Genomic DNA, 16,453 nt, shown 5'->3' with positions numbered 1-16,453 from the left:
GATGTTGATGGCACAGGAGCCCTGCGGGGCTGGCAGGGACCTGCAGCTTGCAAGGTGCTCTGCTCTCCCTCAGCTCCACTCTGAGAGATCCAATCCCAGTTTGGCACCTCAGAGCACAAGTGGCACTGCCTGTCCATGGGCACACAACTGATATCTGCCTGGAAAGGGGCACAGGTTTAAATTCTTGTACATTTCATAATATACAAGGACATTTTTATTATCTGGGTCACTTGAGTACTTTTAAGAAATACCAAAGTCTTCCCTCCAGGAACAGGAATTTCCTGGAAGTGTACTGATGGGAGAAGGAGAAGAAATACTGATCTTCCCCTTTACTTGAGTCACCAATATTGTTTATTACATCATCTCTCTCTTCCTTCAGGTATTTCCACCTCTTCTGTTGAAATGGCCATGTCTAAGGACATCTCTTCACTAGACCAGCTGGATCTATGTCCTTCCTGTTACTCCCAGATTTCCTCCTCCAGATGCTCTCTGGTCACGCAAGGGCCTCTCAACTGACTGGTTACATGCTTTGAGCTTCAGGGAGTTGCCCAGTCTTTAAGAAGTTCAAAAATAAATATCACATTAATCAACACCTTACTTATATTAATATCTGTCACAGTATTGCCTTTTCTTATGTCTCTGTCTAAAACTGTTCCTGTATGGAAATCCCTTGGGGATGGGGGACATGTCAGATGCTGCTGGGACATCACAGAGAGCTGAGGGAAGAGCTGTGATGGTTATTAAACTGTTCAAATGTTCAACTTGTGTTTGTTGGCAAGAAACCTTTCTGTGCTTCTGAGTGTCACCAGTCCCTGAGCCCAAAGGACACAAACCTGATGAGTTGTGGTTCCCTGCAGGGGCCCTTGGACCTTGGCTCTGCACAGGAGAGCTCTTCATCCACTTTCCCGCTTTTCCTCCCTCTGGGCATGGAAGGAGCTCGTGCCTTCAGTGTGTGACTCATGTGTGCAAAGAGCAAATCTGGGCAGAATTGGGGCAGGGAGGGTTTGGGGGGACCTTGGGACCTGTGCTGGGCACAGAAGGTGTTTTCCATTGCTCTGAGACTGTCTGCTGTGCAAAGTGGATTTAATATCCAGCAGAGGAATGAGTTTTGCATTTGATGGAGCTGTGCCTTCCCTTGGCTTTGCTGACTGACAAGAAATGAACATCCCTCTAGGTCTGGGGCAGCTCCTTCTCCAAGGAAAGCAGGTGGGAGTTGGAGCCAAGAAGCTGAAACTTTGGCAAAAGGTTTAATAAGACATTCAATGAACACAAAACACTTCTCAAAGCTGTATATTGGTCCATTCAACTTCACAAACTCTAAGCCATCTGAGTTTTAAGTTGCTCAAAATTTTCAAGAAGTCAGAAATAAAAGAACGAGAGACAGAAATAGAGAATGATGAAAAAGATTTGGAGAAGCACACACAGAGCTACCAACTCCTGGATTCCAGCACTGTTCAGATCGGAATTCCAAGAGGAGGTAGGGTCAAGATGTGTGCTCGCCTTGTGCTCAGCCTTAAATATCCCTTGTTCTTCCTGGGCCCTTCCCCCAGGTGGGACTTGGGGTCATTTGGTCACTCAGGAGCTGGGCTGGGGGCTCCAGAGGTGGCTGTGGAGCATTGCCTGTGCTGTGCCAGGGACTGGCAGACACTGCTGGGCTGGGATAGAGGCCCTGGGGGGATTGGGGTTCCAGGGCAGGGCAGGGCTGGGGTTCCAGGGCAGGGCAAGGCTGGACCTGCCCCTTCCTCCCCCACACACAAAATGTTTCCAGCCCACAATCTCCTCCAGTCTGTCACAACTGGCAGTGTTGGAGGTGAAATCCCAGTTGTGGCCACGGGCATCTGCAGGAAGAAGGACAGTTCTTTTCCATAGGAATGAAAGCCCCAGTTCTCGGTTTATTTCTGATTTAATTGCCTGGATTCTGTTTGGTTTTGTTGTTGCTTTGTTTCCTGTTTTGTGCCTGAAGTGTCCAGTCAAGAGCAGAGTGACTCTTGCCAAGGAACTTTGTGGTGCTGTTGCTCAATATTAAATCTGGTTTTTGCTGCTCCCTTGCTGGGGATTTTTTCAGCGCTCTCAAGCCCTCGTTGGCAACAGGGTGAAGGAGCCCTGGGCCAGGCTCTGGCCCTGGGGGACACGGGGACGCTGCCGGGGGGTCCCTGTCCCCTGTCCCCCCCCCCATGGCCCTGTGTCAGGCTCTGGGGTCGATCTCGTGGAACATCCTCTGGGGGAGGCTGCGGCGCCGGGGGCGGGGGGACCCGGGGGGACAGGGGACCCCGCTGTGCACGAGCAGCGTTGGACTTCTCTGGGGGAAATGGGAGGGGGGGCTGGGGCAGAGTCACCTCCCCAGTGACCTCACACAGCCCCTGTGATGTCACACAGCCCCTGGTATGTCACAACCCACTCTTGGATGCCACATAGCTCCCTTGTGATGTCATAGGCCCAACTCTGCGATGTCACCCTGTGATGTCACAAAGCTGTGCTGTTACAGAAGATTCTGTGATGTCAGAAATTCACCCTGTACTATGACGTCACAAAGTCATCCTGTGACATCACAGTCTGTTCCATGATGTCATAGCCTGCTCTATGATGTCACACAGCCAACTCGGTGATGTCACAACCCACACTCTGATGTCACAGAGCCACTCTCTACATGACGGCAGAGTCTGCCCTATGGCCTCACACTATGATGGCACACCCTGCTGTGTGATGTCACAAGCCCCTCAGTGATGTCACAAAACCCTCCCTGTGATGTCATACTGCCACTCAGTGATGTCACAGCACACACTTTGACCTCACTGCCCGCTCTATGATGTCATACAGCCATGCCATGATGTCACAGCCTGCTCTCTGATGTCACACTGTCCCCTCTATCATGCCATAGCTGCTTGATGACCTCACACAACACGCTCTGTGATGTCATAGCCCAATCTGTGACCTCACACAACCCACGCTGTGCTGTCACACAGCCCCCCTCTGACATCACAGCTGCTCTGTGCCTCCGTGACACAGCCACAGAGGCGCTGCTGTGACACAGCCCCCTCTGGGACACCCCACAGCCCCTGCCAGTGCTGAGCCCCTGTGAGCTCTGTCTGCGCCCTGCTCGTGTCCCTGCGATTCCCTGGCAGTGCCCCAGCCCTGCTGGGCTGTGCACAGGAGCTGCTCCTGGCCACAGCTGTCTCTCTGCAGCGCTGCCCTTGCCAGGAGCTGCCTCTGGGCCAGGAGCCTGGCCCAGCTCAGCAGCACAGACACAGCACCAGGACGTTAATGACCCTCTGGGGCTTTGGTGCTCTTTGCATCAGACCCAGACCTCAGAGTGTGCTCAAAGAACTTCTCAAGAACTCAAAGTCAGATTCAAAGTCCAGACTTTCTTTAACTTTTAATGGGTCCCACTGAGGGACACAACTCATGTGAAAGTGTCCCCGGGTTCCAGTTAGAGCAGAACACTGGAGGCAGTGATGACAGCTGGGGACAAACAAGGCAAAGGTGTCTCTGGTGCTGAGCAAACCTGGATATCACCATGGTGTCCTTGGACCTGCATTGTCACACTGACCCACGGTTCCATGAGGTTCCCCAGTGTCACCATGGTCACTGTCAGAGGCTGGATGAGATCAGTGTCCCGAGACACCTTGGGTTGAGCTGTCAATCAGTCCCACAGCTGGGACAGCGCTAACCCGGCTCTGAACGCCCGAGCAATCACAAATCCCAGCTGGGGGGAGGCCCACGAAGGCCCAGGGGCTTAAAACCAAGGAGCACAAGGTCAGCCCCTGCTATGGACTCTGCCTTCTCCTGGGGCTTGTGTCTCACCCACACTGGAACCCCAGGAGCTGGGAGCCACATGTGTATCTTTCTGTGGAGCTTCTGTCTCTCTGTCTCTCTGTCTCTTTCCTCTCCTTCTAATGCTCTTTCTATGGAACATTTTTGGGTCCCTGAACAACTGAAGTGTTTAAGGCTGAGAGGTCCAGCTTGTTCTGGTGCTTTCCATGAACTGATTGAACTCTTGATTTATGAACCAATGCACTAGATGTGGAATCCTCCACACTGAACTCAGAAACAAACGCCCTCTGTCAGAGCATTTTCATCTTCTAGATCACTTTCAAGATGCCCATGGCGATGTTGCAATGATTATCACACAGCTCTCCATTTCTGGATGCAGGCTCTGCAGATTCTTTCTCTGCATTCAGTCAGGCTTGGATTCCCTGACAATTCCTGGTAGCCCGTCATGGTTTCTTAGGGCAGAACAGTAACAATGAAAACCTTACCAATGGCACAACTGCCCAGCCCACAAGGAAAAGAAAGAACAAGCTGTCAAGTTCTTCAAACATTTGTCCTGCTGTGCTGCAAGAGTTGAGCTGCACACAAGGTGTGGAAAGCCTAGAGAAGCTGCAGTTGGTGGCACATCTTGTGACAGAAGCTGCACCTCGTTCTCCAGGAAAGGTTCCTGGAAAGAGCAAACAGGAGTGTGGAGAAGATTCTGGGAAAACTGAAACAGCTTTTAAGAAATGAAATGAAAATGGAAAGAAACAACTGAAGATGTTTTTCTCTGTTTATTTTTATGCTCCTCTTTTCCATCTTGCACTACTGCTCCATCCCCTTAATCCAAATAGATCTCATCTCTAAGATCCATGACTTGGCGAATTTTAGACACTCTAAAATACCATGAGCTACACACAGTTTGCCTTCCCCGTTTGTTTTTTGGGGTTTTTTTTTGTGTTGTTTTTTATTTTTTTTTAATCACTGCTGGAGATGTAAATGCAGTGCCTGGGTCAGATACAAATTCTGCATTCAGGGAATGTGCCCCGATAGGGTTTGATCCTCAGCGGGGACAATGCATGGCAGCGACCGAGGGGATTCCTGTTCCCCTGTGTAGGAGTCCAGACTCTGGGTCTGGGCTGACCAGGGCAAAGTTCCCGTGTTTGGACAGGCTCAGGGGCTGCCCCCGGGGAGCGGGGGGCTGGGCGCGGGGGTGAGCAGGCAACGGAAAAACGGACACGGGGACAAACGGCCCCGGAGCTTCAGTTGCAGCGGCAGCAGCGGCGGCGGCAGTCGCAGCAGCAGCAGCAGCGAAAGCAGCAGCGAAAGCAGCAGCGAAAGCAGCAAAACCAGTCACTTTGAGGACTCCCTCGCCCGCTGTCCCGCACCCTCTCCCGCTCTCCCTTTCCCGGTGTCCCCTCTCCCAGTCCCCCTCTCCCCTTGCCGGGCCATGTCCCCAGCCCGCCCCCGGCCCCGGGCGGGGCGGCCCCGTCCCCGCCCCGGTTCCCGGCCCCGTCCCCGCCCCGGTTCCCGGCCCCGTCCCCGTCCCCGTCCCGGTTCCCGGTCCCGTCCCCGTCCCCGGCCCCGTCCCCGTCCCCGTCCCGGTTCCCGGCCCCGTCCCCGTCCCCGGCCGTCCCGCCGGGGTCTCGTCTCCGCCCGGCTCTGGCCGTGCTGGCGGTGGCGCTGCTGGGCGGGCATCAGTGCCTGGAGCTCGGGCGGCACCGCCGCCCTCTGGCTCCGCCTGGCCCGAGCCCGGCCCCGGCCCCGACGTGGGCTCCAGTCCCGGCCCCGGCCCCGGCTCCTCCCGGGCCCCGCGGAGGACACACGCGGCGCGGCCGCTCCCGCCGCCCTCGCTGCGGCTTCCCCGGCCCGAGCTCCGCCGCTCGGCAGCGCGGCCGTCGGCCCCGAGCCGCCGCTGTCCCGTTCCAGGGACAGAACGCCTGGGGAGGGCCGGCCCGGGGCGCTCGGGGAGCGCTCGGGGGCCGCTCCTGGCCCCGGGCCGAGCGCTGACAGCCCCGTCCCGCCCGCAGGGAAGGCGCAGGAGGAGGCCCTGCAGGAGCGGTACCGGCTGGGTTCGCTGCTGGGCAGCGGCGGCTTCGGCAGCGTCTTCGCAGCCACGCGGCTCTCGGACGGCGCCCCGGTGAGCGGCGGGGCCGGCGGCGGGCGCAGGAGGAGGGGGCGGAGGTGGAGGAGGAGGAGGAGGAGGTGGAGGAGGAGGAGGGGGATGGGGCTGCGCAGGGCAGGCGGGCGAGCTCAACTCGCTGCTCTCCCTTGCTCGCAGGTGGCCATCAAAAGGGTGCCACGGAACCGCGTCCGGCACTGGGGCGAGCTGGTGAGTGAGCGGGGCCAGCGGCAGAAGCTGGGCAGGGATGAGCCGAGGCCCGGCAGGGTGGAAGCCACCAGGACACCTCGAGGGAGAGCGGGCGTAGGGCCAGCGCAGGGCGCAGAGCATCCCGGGCTGGGTGAGGGGTTCCCGACCCCCGGCACGGCATCAGCCCCACTGATGGCATCGCGCTCCTCCCGCAGCCCGACGGCACCAGCGCACCCCTGGAGGTCGTGCTGCTGGACAAGGTCTCCACTGGCTTTCCCGGTGTCGTCCAGCTGCTGGAATGGCTTGAGCTCCCCAACGACATCGTGATGGTGCTGGAACGCCCAGAGCACTCTCAGGACCTGCACCATTTCATTCGGGAACGGGTGGTCCTGTCCGAGGAGTTGGCGCGGGATCTGTTCCGCCAGGTGCTGGAGGCCGTGCGGCACTGCACCAGCTGCGGGGTCCTGCACAGAGACATCAAACCAGAGAACATCCTGGTTGACCTGGCCACTGGGCAGGCCAAATTGATTGACTTTGGCTGTGGCACCTACCTGCAGGACACAGCCTACACTCGCTTTGCAGGTGAGCCCACACAGGGGTGTGCTCTCGGTCCCGGCATCTCATGGCCCAACACCACACAGCCCAAGCTGGGTGTGGCAGCGGGGATTCTCCCTTTTGCTGCCCTTCATGGCACTGAGATTTCAGCTGAGCTGCTTTTGAGCAGGGCTGGGTGGGGAGCCAGCTTCCAGCCCTGCTGGCAGCCTTTGCCCACCACTCTGGGCAGGACTGAGGCTAGGGCTGGGCAGCCAGCCCAACAAAAACACCCATGGGTGGGGTAGCAGAGAGGGGTGGCCAGAACCTGTGTCCCAGCCGGTTTGGGGTGCAGGTGAGAAAGGGCTTGGACTGCTCCACTCACCTGGTTTCTTTTGGCTTCATAATGGTTTTTGGGGCAGTGCAGGCAGGGAGGATGAGGGCATGGTTTTCCCAAGCACTGAGTGGGATTTTCCTTCTTATGGTCGGGCCTTGCCAGGGCTTCCACTGCTCTCTTCCAACCCCAGTGGCTTCTTTTCCATCCCTGAGTCTGTACACAAGTCCCAGGTGCTGGCGAGAGGGCAGCGGTCACCCCGTGTGCCACTGGGGCGGCCCCCAGACACCCAGGGATGCTGGGGCCAGGCTCAGGGAGCAGCAGCGTCCCCCTGATGAACCCCATCTGTATTCCATAGGAACACGGTCATACAGCCCCCCGGAATGGACCCAGTTTGGCTGGTACTACGGCAAGCCAGCTACCATCTGGTCCCTGGGCATCCTGCTGCACCAGATGGTCTGCGGGGAGCACCCTTTCAGGAGGGGCTGGAACATCAGCTGTGACCATGAGCTCTTGCTGCCAGGACGGCTCTCTCAAGGTGGATCCTCATCTCTGGCCACGGGGGCAATACCAGTGCTGGGAGACAGCAGCAGCTCATGAGCATCCCTCTCTGGCAGCTGCTGAGGAGGTGGCACATGTCCTGCTCTCCTGCTCTCCTCCAAAACAGGGAATTGATGGGGAAGTTTAGGCCCAGCTCTGAGCACATCCAGCATGGCCTGGGCACGGGAATAGTGGGGCAAAGCCAACAGGAGCCTTCTCCAACTGACCGGTGGTTTCTGGTTTCTCTGTCCAGAGTGCCAAGATCTGATCAGGAGGTGTTTATCCATGCTGCACTCAGACAGGCCCTCATTAGAAGAGCTGTTCTGTGATCCCGGCTGCAGGATAATCATCTGCCCTAGAAGAAGGGAGAGAGCTACAGGCACACTTTGATGCAAGGCCCTGGTAAGTTACAGCTCCACACATGCCTTGGCAATGAGAAGCAAAGGAACGCAGACATTTTGTCCTGCCTGTGTCACTGCCCAGGGGTCATCAGATGGGAACACGCAGCCCTTGTGCTGGAGCTGAGCTGCTCTGCCCAGCACTGGTGGCCACCATCTGAACTGGTTTTGCTTGTCCTGGTTCCCTGACAGCTGGGGCCCTGGGCAGAACCTTGACAGCCTGGACTCACCTCAGGGAAGGAGGAGGAGCCCCTGGAGAAGCTGTACCAGGTGGGGCTGTTGCTGCTGGGGACAGTGAGGACGACATCAAGGATGACAACCTCTTCCTCCACCTGGTCACCGGCAGCTGAGGATGATGGACTTTGATTCTGGCACCTTCTCCAAAGCCAGGCTCCACAGGAAATTTGCAGGTGAGTCCACACGCAGGGGGATGCTCCCAGATTTGGGCATTGCACAGCCTGGCCGGGAACCAAAGGTTCCCCCATTGCTGGGGCAGATGAAGCTGGTCCTTCAGTCGGCTGCCAGGCTGCTTTTGGCAGGGCAGGGGGGATGGGCTGGGGTGCTGATGAAATGGGAGTGGGCTCCTGGCCCTGCCAACAGCCCCAGCACCCACCGTGCCCCGGGCTGGGGCTGGGGCTGGGGCAGCCAGCCCGACACAAAGAAACCCCCATGGTGGGAGCAGAGGTGGGACTCCAGAACCTGTGCAGGGGCTGCTTTGCTTTGCAGGCAAGGAAGGGCTTGGGCTGCTCCACTGCCCCTGTTTGCTTTGGGATCACCGTTATTTTGGGGGGCAGTGTAGGGGGGAAGGGAGACAGCCTGGGCTTCCCTCACCTGTGGGTGGGTTTTTCCCTGGCCTGCAGGGGTTGGGCCTTCCTTAAGCCCCTGACAGAGATAAGATTTTTGACCTTTTTTCTTGTTCCCCTTTTTGTCTGTAATCTATTTTCAATAATTTGTTGTGTGTTTTTCTAGAGGAAGCGTTCCAGGTGGGGTCCAGTCTGAATGGGGAAGTGCTTGGGAGCAGCTGTGGCGTGGATGGGCCGTGCCCTTGGAGAAGGCTGAGGACATCGTTTGGGACCAGCTTTTCTTCCAGCGGGGGATGGCGTGAGGTGGGTCCGGTCTGCTTGGCATGGTGGGATCAGAGCTTTGGGGAGATGGCAGCGAGCACAGGAGCATCCTGCTCTGGGCAGCTGCTGAGGGCTGGATGTGCCGTGGCTGGCTGCAGGCTGGGCACATGTCCTGCCCTCCTGCTCTGCTCCCACAGGCAGCAGGGATGGGCAGCTCTGGGCACAGCTCTGGGCACGGCCAGCATGGCCTGGGCACCGCGGGCGGCTGGGACAAGGGGACAGGAGCCTTCAGCTGACGGGCGCTTTCTGGTTTCTCTCCTTGCAGCCGGGCTCTGCGGGTGCTGAGGCTGCTCTGGGCTCTGCCAGGGCTCTGCTGGAGCTCAGCACCGGGCTGCAATCAGCCAAAGAAGAAATGGGGTGACCTGCAGCACAGACCTGCTTGAGCATTTCCGCATCACAGCTCAAGTTTGCAGAGTGTACACCTCCAAGGGAAAACATGACACCACCCAAAAATTAAACTTGTTCAATAACTTCTGAAATGAAATCAATCTGGGATGACCTCAAATGACATTTTGCAACTTGCTCAAGCTGTAGCTCAGCCCTTCTCTGAACTGTTCTCTCCCTCACCTGCCTTTTACTTCCCAACTGCTCCCTCTTGTCCCCCAGTGAGTTCCCAGCCCATGCCAGTCTCCATCACACTGTTGCCTTCCTTGGTGCCCCTCACCATGAGGAAGGCCGAGCCCCAGGCTTGGGGACTCATCCTGTCACTGGCTGAGGAGCAGCAATGTCTCAGAGGTCCAGTGGGATTTTAGTGTCATTCAGAGCTGCTTTCCAGCCCTCAGCTCTCCTCACTGCTGAGTTCCCACTCCCTTTTCCTCGTCCTTGCAGCAGGATGAGCTCTGTGAATCCTCTTGAGCCTCTCCACTCTTCCCAGCCCACGTAACCACCTCAGTTAGGCTGAAGCTGCAGCTTCTCTGTCTCCTGTGGCACACCAGTCCAGTCCCCTGTGCGGGGAGCCCCAGCCCCAGAGCACAGCACTCAGCAGTGCACTCCGGGCTGGAGCAGCTCCCTCCCAGCCCCAGCCCAGGGACTCCTCCGGCCCCGGGGCTTGAGGCACTGTCAGCACCCGCTGCTCCAGCCACCGCTTCTGCTGGCCCTGACAGCAACACCCAAAGTGGGGCTGATCCCGAGGGAGCAGCAGCAGGGCCTGGATGTGATCCCTGACTCCTGGGCAGGGCTGGACAAATGACCCCCAGAAGCAGCAGCAGCAGCACATGGAGCTGACTTTCAGCACAGCTCTTGCCACTCTTGCCTCCCGTGTGCAGCGGTGTCACAGCAGCCTGAGGCACCTGGGAGCCCCCAGGGCCAGCAGGGACTTGAGATGGCAGCCCTGGGCTCCCGGAGCTTGTGCAAGGAGCGGAGCTGGGGACTCCCTGTCCATGGGGAGCTTCCAGATGGAAAAGGCTGCTGTGCCCAGGCAGCTCCAAGGGCACAGAAAGGAGGGTCTCGACCACGGGATCTGTGCCAGTCCCACAGTCCTGGGCAGCAGCCACCGAGCCCTCGGGGAGCAGAGGGCACAGCAAGAGGGACAAAAGCAGGCAAAGTCAGAGACTGGAGAGAGCCAGACCCGGCAGCAGGAACAGCTGCTCCATTGCACTCTTGGAGAAAGCTCTTGGCTGGTTCAAAGCGCTGAAAGGCGTGCAGGGCAGAGAGGAGGCCACACCAAACACTGCTCCTGTTTCCACAGCCTCCCCTCTCCGTGTCCCAGAAGGAATTGGATGGACTGTGCTCTTCTCTCCGAGTGTCTCGTTCAGCACGAGCAGCTGAGCACCAGGAGCTGAAGGAGCTGAAGCCTCAGGCCTCAAGAGCTGGGCCTGAGGAGACTTTGTGAGCAAATGAATGCTGCTAACATGGACCTGGCTGAATGCAGCAGATGGAATCATGGAATCACAGAATCCTTTCTGTTGGAAAAGACCTCTGAGCTCATCCAGTCCAGCCGGTCACCCAGCAGTGTCGAGCCCAGCACTAAACCACGTCCCTGAAGTGCCAAGGCCTGGACAACAGCCCTGAGTGAGGCCCTGAGCCAAAGGTGGCCTCTGGATGAACCTTCCAACCAAAGGTTATCTTTGTATCTGCTCACTAATGAAATATGCATGGTCATTAGCGCTGTGATAGATGTATCCACTCGTTAGTGAAACATGGATTGACCTTTCTGTGTTTAGAAGCCAGACAAGGCCATGAAATCTGACATCTGGCCTTGTCTGGGGCTGAATGGTCAAAGTCACCTCCCTTGGTTCCTCTTGGGCCCTGGCCAGGCTTTGGGAGGAACCCAGGAGGAGGATGAAACCAGATGTTCCCGCACCAGCAGCGCTGTCAGTTTGTTCATTCAGCGCTGTCAGAGCTGGGCCCTCTCCCAGCGAGGCTGGAGCCTCACCTGTGGCTGGAGGCACCTGCAGGAATTCCCAGTGTCCAGGAGTGGCTCTGCAGCCCTTGGCTGTGACAGCTTCCCCAGCTGCTGTGTGGATCTGGGGCATGGTAAAGCCTGAGGGTAACTGGGGCTGGATCTTTCTTAATCACTGCTGCAATCTCTGGTGCTGCTGGCTGGGTGCATTGCTGAGCTGCTCCTTTTGTGATTCTTTGCTGCTTTGAGCTACAGTCAATGACACTGAGTCCTTCAGTTGGTGTCTGTGTCTTTGGTGCTGACCCTGCCCACTGGGGAAACAAAACTGGCACAGTCTGGCCAGATCACAAAAAAATGTCACTTTTTAAATGTAAATGTGAGGAATCAGTCCCATCAGAAATTCCCAGATGGGAAGCCCTTCCCTGGAGTTCCCTGCCTCTGGAGTGGGCTGAGGTCAGAGCACCCTGTGAGCAGTGGGGCACTCGGTTAATAGAGGCTGAACCCCTGGATGTCTTCAAATGCATCCAAAACTTGCATATGGAAGAAGGAAAAGAACTTGTGGGTTTGGGAAGATGAGGGAGAATTTTCTTAATGGCACATTGGAAACAGCACCAACAGAAGGAAGAATTGGTTTTGGAATGCTCCCACATGGAGGGACAGAGGAAGGTTTAAATCTTGAGCTCAGGTTCATTTGTGCAAGTGAAATATAATATTCTTCTTATTATTGTCATTAATAACAGTTATATAAAAAATATAACATGATTATACATTTTTCAGATAGAATTAAAAATTGATACTGTGAAATAAAGGCTGACAATGCTAATATGTCAGCTTTGGCTGCTCAGTGTAACACTAAATACCCTACAGAAAAGGACTGGCCAAGACCCAAATGTCACAATTGAACTTTGTGAATTGTGTATAATGAATAAAGGAGGAAGGGATGATGTGGAAACCCAGGACACCGGGAGTATTTCTCTGTCTGCCCTGTGTTAAGTATTTATTCTCTATCTATTGATATGATTGATAACATCTTCCACTTACTACCATACTGTAAAATAAGCAATTAAGGCTCGATCAGGATTTCAGTTTCTTCCCAGAAGTTACAGTGATTTTATTTTTCACAAGCCCACAAGATTTCAGGCGAGCTATGTTCAGTGTCCTAAAGAATTCTTTTCTCCAAGGGCTATCCTTGAGGTCCAGTATTTTTCTGGCTCCCATTAAAAAATACCAGAAGCCTTCTGCCATGTTATTTACCTTCTTGCTTTCCACAGAGCAGTTACATTGCTGTAGGAAAGCCAGCACCAGCTGTATTCATGCTTTAAAATTGTTAGGAATTAATTGCATTTATATAAGTGCCAAGAAATTTTATTCTTAAGACTGTATTTTACTACCCTTTCTGCTGGAGCCAATCTTTGCACCCCACATGCACACACACAAGCCAAAACCCAGAAATGACTGTACTCAGCAACACGGCTACAAACCTCATCGGGAAAACCAAGTACATTATAAACATTAATTAATTTCAGCCACATGCCCTCCTCAGTGAAGTGGGTAATTACTACCCCCATTTAGCACAAGTGGGAAAACTAAAGGAGAATGATTTGCCCAGGTCAAACAAGGTGTATGGCACAGAACAGTGCGCCCATAACCCTAGCCAGCAGCCATCCTTTTCATCCTATAACCCACCTAACTAAATTCTTTCAGTCCAGTAGGCAAATTGCCAGAGGTCAATATGATGAAAGCAAGGCTACAGTTTCTTCCTCAAATATAACTAATATGTCCATCTCCTCACTTGCCTACTTTAAGTATTCTCATGAATATTCACAGCAGAGTTTCCCCCTCAGAATGCTCTGGAGAAAGAAAAAAAGAGGAACGACCTACTTAAAAAAATCTATATCTAATGACCTACTGCATCTTGGAGTCATGTATTGGCTGTAAGGTGATTAACTGTGTATGCACAGCCTAAAAGGCAAAAACCAAAGTTTGTGGACTGGCCTGCAGTAAGTAGGCTTGAACTGGCAACCTGACAGAAGCTTAAGAGATTCACCTAATTTACATATATATTTGGATTTTCTGCTTTTCAGGGGGGCAGAGGGAGGGACAGGGTACATCATAAATAAGCCCAGTTTCCTTACCACAGCAATAGAAGCACTTTGTTAGCTGATTTCATCAGCAGTATAAACCTGCACCTAATTGTTTCTCTCTGCACCCTGGGCTTAAAGGAAATAAGTTAGCTGATGGGTTAATTCAGGAGAATTAACTCCCATAAACACAAAGAACAGTTGGGTTTGAAGGGATCACCTGGTTTCATACCATGCTTGCCACCCTGTTCCCTTCACAGTCTCAACTTCCCTTCAGCCTGTCTCAACTCCTTCATGGGTTAAAGTGGAGGGCACTAAAATTTTTTATAGGGCTGGGTGGAATAAAAAAAGCCCACAGTGCTCTCCAGAATCACTAGAAGAAGTCAGAGCCTGCTGTGCTGACTCTGCCACCAAGCTTTTTCCATCAGCCTCAGGAGCCCCACCTCACATCCTTTTATCACTACTTTCCATTTCCTTACCTCAGCAATTGTGTCAGATGTGAGCAAGGGATGTGGTGGTCACACTATCTCAGCTCATCAGTCCACCACTAATGCCTTCCTGTGTAAAGACGTCCCTTGGTTACATAATATATCCTTGATACCATTTCCGTTTACATTAAATTAAAATAAATCAGCCAGGCGCTTGCCACAGCAATCCATGTAACTCAGCTTGGCAGCTTGATATTATCAGTGGCTCAGCAACATTAGCTTTGTAGGGTTAGGATCTCCTGGGGACTCCTTCCACGAGAGGACTGCAGGTGTTGTAGTCATAAAACATTATGCTCCCTTCCAAGCATCTGTATGACAGCCTCTTCCAAGGACAGCAGAGAAAACTGCAACGGCAGCTCAAACCTGATTTATTAGTGTGGGCATCACAGGTACACAAGTCCTTAAGCTATCAACTCACCCTCCAGCAAGAAATCCTACAGTTCATTAACCCTTTCAGTAGGTGTCCCAGTGCAGGTCTGCCTACTGTCAGACATCAGACTGAGTCACATCAGGGAGGCTTTAATCAAGTTGGCCTTTTCCTTACTTATTCTGCCCCCAAGATGTTCAATTCTTCAGACTTTTGATGCAAATTATTCCCAGGTGTTTACTAGCATTTTAGTTCCTAACTACTGTAGGAGCAACCCTGCTTTGCTGTTGTCAGATCAGTTGCCCACGCTGAGCTGCTGGGTATCAGCTGGCAAGGGCAGACCACAACATCTTCTGGTGACCTGCTTATTTACTAGAAATAAATATCTGTAAACATCCCTGAACCCATGCCAGAGGATTCGGATAAACCATTTCGGGACAAAACTGTACAAAAAAGACACCAGTGCATGAAAAGAAATTCTTTAGAAACTAAGTTTTCGGTCTCTGCTGCTGTCTTAAAGATTGGCATGGTCATTTCAAAGCCTGATAAGGATAGCATCAGAACAGTCAGGACAAACAGTGACAGTCTTTGCACCCAGACAAGCAGATTGTCCCAGCCAGAGGAAAGGCTGCCTAAAGGTACAGCTTCTGCCAGAAGAGAGAGAAGCTGTTGCACTGGAAATAGAATCAACTTCAGCATTAGATTACAACCAATGTGACAGGGTTTTGTTTTCCCTTTACATTCTCTGTTAGCCAAAGAACATTGCTGTGCTTAGGTTTCATCCCATCTAAAGGCAGGCTATTAACCAGGATGGTTTCCCAGGAAAAGGGCAAAACACACATACAAGCAAACAAACACTTTTTTTTTTAAAGAACATTTTTCCTACTACTAGTTTCAGTGCAGTGAATAACCCAAGCCAACCTATACATTAATAATTTTCCTAGAGACAGCTGTGCTTCACTGTTGACCTGCAATTGCTAACTTGTCTAGACACTTGTGCACATGTGTACATGCATTCAAAAACATTTATATAAATCTATACTTGTGTGTGAAAAAAGACTTGTTAAATCAATGCAAACCCCACTGACATCCCTCCTTTCCATGTTCATGGAAAAAAAAAATAATTTTCCCATCTGAAACAATTCATTTCCCTGCCAGCACTGCAGTGATAATATTTTTTTTGGTAGTTTTAAAGATAAAACTTTTTTGTTTTTCTGGTGTGGAGAGATTTAGAACAATTTGTCAAAACCTTAATTAACTTGAGAAACCATGGGAGTTGCCAGACAAAAACTATTCTTGTTAGAAAAAGCCAGGAAAATATGAATACTTTCTTCCAGCTTGGAAGTCTGCTGCTTCATTTTTTAATTAGTCATATTGCAGAAGGTTGGATTACTCATGGAATTACCTAAAAGGTGTCATAAAAGGATTTGTAATTTTACTACTGAAGTAACACATAGGTTCTAAGATTTGAAGAACCTGACATTCATATCCATATATTATGATGCTGAGGAAAACTCGAGACAATACCTGCTACCTTTAAAAGGCTCCTATACCTGAAAAAGGAGGAAAAAAGATTGTTAATTTATGCTAAACCTAGCCAAAGAAGAAGGATGTTGAAAGTGAATTTTCAGTAAGATCTGAAGATGAGAGAAAAGGGCCAAACTCTGTGCTTATGAAAAACAAGAAGTTCACAGTCATTATTAGGCAGCAAAAAAATCCAGGGATTTCACAAAGATCTGATTCAATCACATTCAGTAGAAGTGCAGAGTTTTTACTGCTGCCTTTGCCACTCTGAGTACACAGGTGGCTACAGGGGAACAGGCTGAGGCTGCACTCTGACCTGAGATTTGTTTAAAAGCTTCCCCAGTTTTGTTATTGTTACAACTGGACCCAGCCAGTCTGTTAACTCTGCTACTGAAATAAGGGTTTAGAGAAACAGAATCAAATCAAGCATGGGATAGAAATCACTCTGCTTAAAAGCAAGTGCTTTTATTCTCACTGTTAAGAGTCCTAGATCAATTCAGCAGATCTTTCAGACCCCCAACAGGAATGGGCACAGCCACTTTTTGTCTGGTTTCATCGTAACACGCACAGGATTTCAGTAGATCATCCGTAAACCTGAGCTGCCGAGAAAGAACCAAATGTGTCAATGCACAGTGCAGTGCCCAGGAAAGGTCAAAACGAGGGACCA

At 52.7% G+C, this 16,453-nt stretch overlaps 1 protein-coding gene and 1 long non-coding RNA gene across 2 annotated transcripts; both read left to right on the top strand.

Moving 5' to 3' along the window:
* Positions 1-6,270: 6,270 nt before the first annotated feature.
* Positions 6,271-7,731, top strand: LOC137466204 (serine/threonine-protein kinase pim-1-like). Its single transcript, XM_068178050.1, has 3 exons — positions 6,271-6,640; positions 7,282-7,496; positions 7,717-7,731. The coding sequence occupies exons 1-3, from the start codon at positions 6,385-6,387 to the stop codon at positions 7,729-7,731; spliced, it is 486 nt and encodes a 161-aa protein (XP_068034151.1). The 5' UTR covers positions 6,271-6,384.
* A 1,103-nt stretch (positions 7,732-8,834) lies between these two features.
* LOC137466202 (uncharacterized) lies at positions 8,835-9,469 on the top strand. The gene is made up of 2 exons (XR_010995043.1): positions 8,835-8,967; positions 9,251-9,469. It is a non-coding gene; the product is annotated as an uncharacterized lncRNA (long non-coding RNA).
* Positions 9,470-16,453: the final 6,984 nt, after the last annotated feature.

Source organism: Anomalospiza imberbis, unplaced genomic scaffold, assembly GCF_031753505.1.
Source record: "Anomalospiza imberbis isolate Cuckoo-Finch-1a 21T00152 unplaced genomic scaffold, ASM3175350v1 scaffold_147, whole genome shotgun sequence".
NCBI classification, from domain to species: domain Eukaryota; kingdom Metazoa; phylum Chordata; class Aves; order Passeriformes; family Viduidae; genus Anomalospiza; species Anomalospiza imberbis.
Note: the sequence above shows the minus strand (reverse complement) of the source record. Positions and strands in the feature narration are given on the sequence as shown.

What these genes read in the sequence shown, in the direction of transcription:
- LOC137466204 (XM_068178050.1), top strand. Translation starts at nt 6,385, where the DNA reads ATGGTGCTGGAACGCCCAGAGCACTCTCAGGACCTGCACCATTTCATT. An exon ending in AGCCTACACTCGCTTTGCAG is followed by an intron (nt 6,641 to 7,281) that starts GTGAGCCCACAC and finishes TGTATTCCATAG; the next exon opens with GAACACGGTCATACAGCCCC.